Source organism: Temnothorax curvispinosus, unplaced genomic scaffold (assembly GCF_003070985.1).
Source record: "Temnothorax curvispinosus isolate PA1 unplaced genomic scaffold, ASM307098v1 QBEX01016018.1, whole genome shotgun sequence".
In the NCBI taxonomy this organism is placed as follows: domain Eukaryota; kingdom Metazoa; phylum Arthropoda; class Insecta; order Hymenoptera; family Formicidae; genus Temnothorax; species Temnothorax curvispinosus.
This window is the reverse complement of record NW_020225798.1, coordinates 1-3505: the sequence shown is the minus strand read 5'-3', so window position 1 is coordinate 3505 and position 3505 is coordinate 1. Positions and strand designations below refer to the sequence as shown.

Here is a 3505-nt window from a genome sequence, read left to right as displayed (position 1 = left end):
GCAATAATCCGTTCATGACACAATTTTTTGAAAATCTATATCTAAGATAAAATTCATGTTCGCGGTAGGCAGTGAATGGATCCATCGTATCTCGAATATATCGTTTTACACGTATTATTCGAATTTCATCATTATGCTCGTCATCCGAAGATGAATCAGACGTGTCAAATAAATTGATGTCAAATTGACCATATATATTATTTAATTCCATGTTTTTATCTAAAATGTATATAGTAATATAGTACAGTAATAATGAAATAATAATATACAATATGTTATTATGTTTATACGGTCGTATATATTATTATAAATTAATATAAGTTAAATAAATAAGAATGTTATTATGTAATTATGTAAAATAAAAACACGTACCCCCCCCCAAATCGACCCCAAGCTATCGATCAAGCCTACTTAAAACTTGATCCGTTCACTCGTTATTGAGATCTCAAAATCTCGAGTACTCGCAACTCGTGCGTTCACGTAAGAGTCCGGTGCGTCTCGCTCCACGCGTACTTAGCGCGAGACACTACCGTGTCTCTTGATATCTGTAAAGAATCTGTAGTACTTACCTCTTATCAAGAATAAATTATACGGTTTTAATTGCTTCTTTTTTATTTTTCGAAATCCTACGCGTGAAATGAAAATTGCGAGATAAAACTGCAGATTTGGTTAACAATCCGCTATGGTTAACAAGCAATAGATGACGGTCGCCGTAAAATCGATAGTCGATTGTTAATAAACAATTATTATATACAAAAAAGGAAGGAATTTAATATAATACACATTATTATATGATTTGATATTCAAAAACTTTATTTTCATTAAATAACAACTTAATATTAGAGATAATACTTGCGGCAATCTCGATCGATTTCTTTACAAACAAAAACTCCTTTTTTTTCAATAAATGTAAAGTATTACTTATTACTATACTAAATATTACTTATTACTATTACTTATTTATTAGTATTACTTATTCAGTCTCGAATTTCTGTTGAAGTCTAAAATCACAGTCTGTCTCTCTGGATTTTTAAAGGAAAATTTGTACTCTATAATTTCAACCGAAATTTAAATAATTTTATATAAATTTCAAACATATATAAATAAAAAAATCAAAATAAAACGCAAGACTTAAGATGCATCATAATAAATTGAATACTTCAGTAATAAATCTCAAATTTTCGTTGAAATCGAAAAAGAATAAAACGTTGACCTCATTCTTGCATCTTTCGCGTAAATTTAATTTATCAAATAACTGAAACTAAACTGTTATTTACATCTAAACTAAACTGTTATCTACATCTTCGAGCTACCGAGCGAGGATAAATGATTGCACGCCGATCGAAGAATCTCCGATCGAGAGTATACTCTCGCCGACATCCTCCGACGCTCTCGATGACGAGGCTCGCGCCTAAACGTAACACACGTAATTGCTCTCGCCCGGACGCTGCCGCCAACAAAGACGCTTATCCGATATTATTATCGGATAATCTGATCGCGGACCCATCCTCTCCTCTCGCGAGCGCGAGCGGTTGACATACTTTCCATTAAAGTGGTACGCGCCCGGCGTGCATGCGATCGCGAAACCCAGGCATTCTACCTTGTTGGTGGTAAAACACGGAGGGATTCAGTGGAGGCGCATCCGCGCGGAGACCGTAGCTAACGAGCGCGCGATCTACGGCGGAATGCAGAGTGCAGAGGAATTGGGAAGAAAGTCGCGCGCGCGGTGCTTCACCGGCCGTAATAGGCCTCTGGAGGAGGTGTGCGCGTAATGCGCCGCGCCACAGCTCGTTCGTACGAGTCGGATGCAACCTCGGCGCTGCAGCCTCGAGATGCCACCTCCTCTCCTGAAGTCTTCAGCAGATACAAAGATGATCGATGGGGGCAACGCCGGGGATCGCCGCGCACCGTTGTTCGCATAAATTATGACGCGGCCAGGATAATGCCGGAGGACGCACCAGTCTTGCGTGCATGAGATTGCGACAGTCTTCGTCGGAACTGCTTCCAGCGCACAAATGATCCCTCTTCGCTTCGGCCCGAGGTTTCAGTTTGTTCCTTCGAGACTTCTTCCATAAACCATCTAACGAACCGTCGCTGCTACGCGAATGCAATGAGTCTCGACACGAATGCGGCGAATCCATCACGTGGCAAACAATTTTTACTTGTCATCATCTGAAAAATAATTAGGGCCCCTAAAATAAAAAAAAATAAAAAAAAAATAAAAAATAAAAATATAAATTATTTATTAAATAGATATATAAAGGCTCTCTATATAAAAAATTCAAATCTAGTTATATAAATTTGGCAATAAGAGTCAATTGGCTCTTATTCCCAAATTTAATTACATTCAAATTTTAAATATGATAAATTATTTAATTATTTAATAAAAAAATAAGTAATTACTTACATCTCTTTTTGAGCTTGAAACTTCGCTAATTTTACTCGCTCTTTTAATTCTTTTTCCTCTAATAATAATTTTCTAACTGTTAATTCATTTATGAACTCTTCACGTTCCTTTCTTAATTGACATATTTCGATTTCATGATTGATCTTAATATTTGCTAACTCTAATTCTTTTTCACATATTACGTTACTTCTATCCACTTTCGACTTTTTTGATGTAGAGTTTAATGAGTCCGTATAATTTGTTCTCTTTGAATCAAGATATATATTTTTTTTTTTATTAGTCATTACGTCTGAAACATAATTTTAAGTTGCATTTAAATATTAAAATTATTTTTTTAAACAGTATTAATTTTAAATAACGTTTGGTATTTTCTTACCAGATTGTTTATTAGGCTCTTCCTGTATATTCTCTTCTTCAGGAAGAATTGAGTATAAATTTTCGATATCACTATCGTCCTCGTCTACCTCGATCAATATATTATCTGGAAAAAAATATACAATTAACATATATATAATACTAATCTTATCAATATATTGTAAAAAATTGTGATTTTAAATTAATTTTAAATTAATAAATTTTTAGCTTACTTAAGTCAGATGCTGATTTATTTTGCTTAACAGCTTTAAAAATTTCTTTTTGTCGATCTAAAATAATAAATTTTATTTATTTATTTGACAAACAATTTTATTAACAAATTTATATGTATTATTTAAAAACATTTTAATAGTACCTGTAGACTCATTCCTTGTAAAATTACTCGAAGACATTGTTGGTGCTGTAGTCAAAAGGCTAGGTATTATGTCTAACACATTTGAATCGACTTCACCAACATTTTTTTGTGGCCCTCCACCAGTAAGAAATCTTGCTTGTCTTTCAGCTGTTAAAATGTTCTTGTTTTGTTGTTTCAAGTTAGACCAGTATTTCTTTAATTGTGAAACATCTCTCTGCAACATAAAACATCCTAATATTAAGAAAAATAAATAAATTCGAGGAACTGCTGTATGAAATATACTTCAAATACTTTACCGTTATTTGGCAATATTTTTAATATTAATCTACGCACAAAACATGTAAATGTTCCATTTCATTATTTTTGAC

General features: G+C 33.4%; 1 protein-coding gene across 1 annotated transcript; it reads right to left on the bottom strand.

Moving 5' to 3' along the window:
• Positions 1-918: 918 nt before the first annotated feature.
• On the bottom strand, positions 919-3419 carry LOC112466273. The gene is made up of 4 exons (XM_025034298.1): positions 3138-3419; positions 2784-2888; positions 2408-2696; positions 919-2192 (listed from the first exon to the last, which is right to left on the bottom strand). The coding sequence occupies exons 1-4, from the start codon at positions 3358-3360 to the stop codon at positions 2159-2161; spliced, it is 651 nt and encodes a 216-aa protein (XP_024890066.1). The 5' UTR covers positions 3361-3419; the 3' UTR covers positions 919-2158.
• Between the last annotated feature and the right edge of the window lie 86 nt (positions 3420-3505).

Coding starts and splice junctions, on each gene's coding strand:
- LOC112466273 (XM_025034298.1), bottom strand. CDS start 3,360: ATGTTGCAGAGAGATGTTTCACAATTAAAGAAATACTGGTCTAACTTG. Junction 2,889..3,137: donor TACAAGGAATGAGTCTACAG/GTACTATTAAAA, acceptor ATTTTTTTCCAG/ATAATATATTGATCGAGGTA. Junction 2,697..2,783: donor AGAGCCTAATAAACAATCTG/GTAAGAAAATAC, acceptor ATTATGTTTCAG/ACGTAATGACTAATAAAAAA.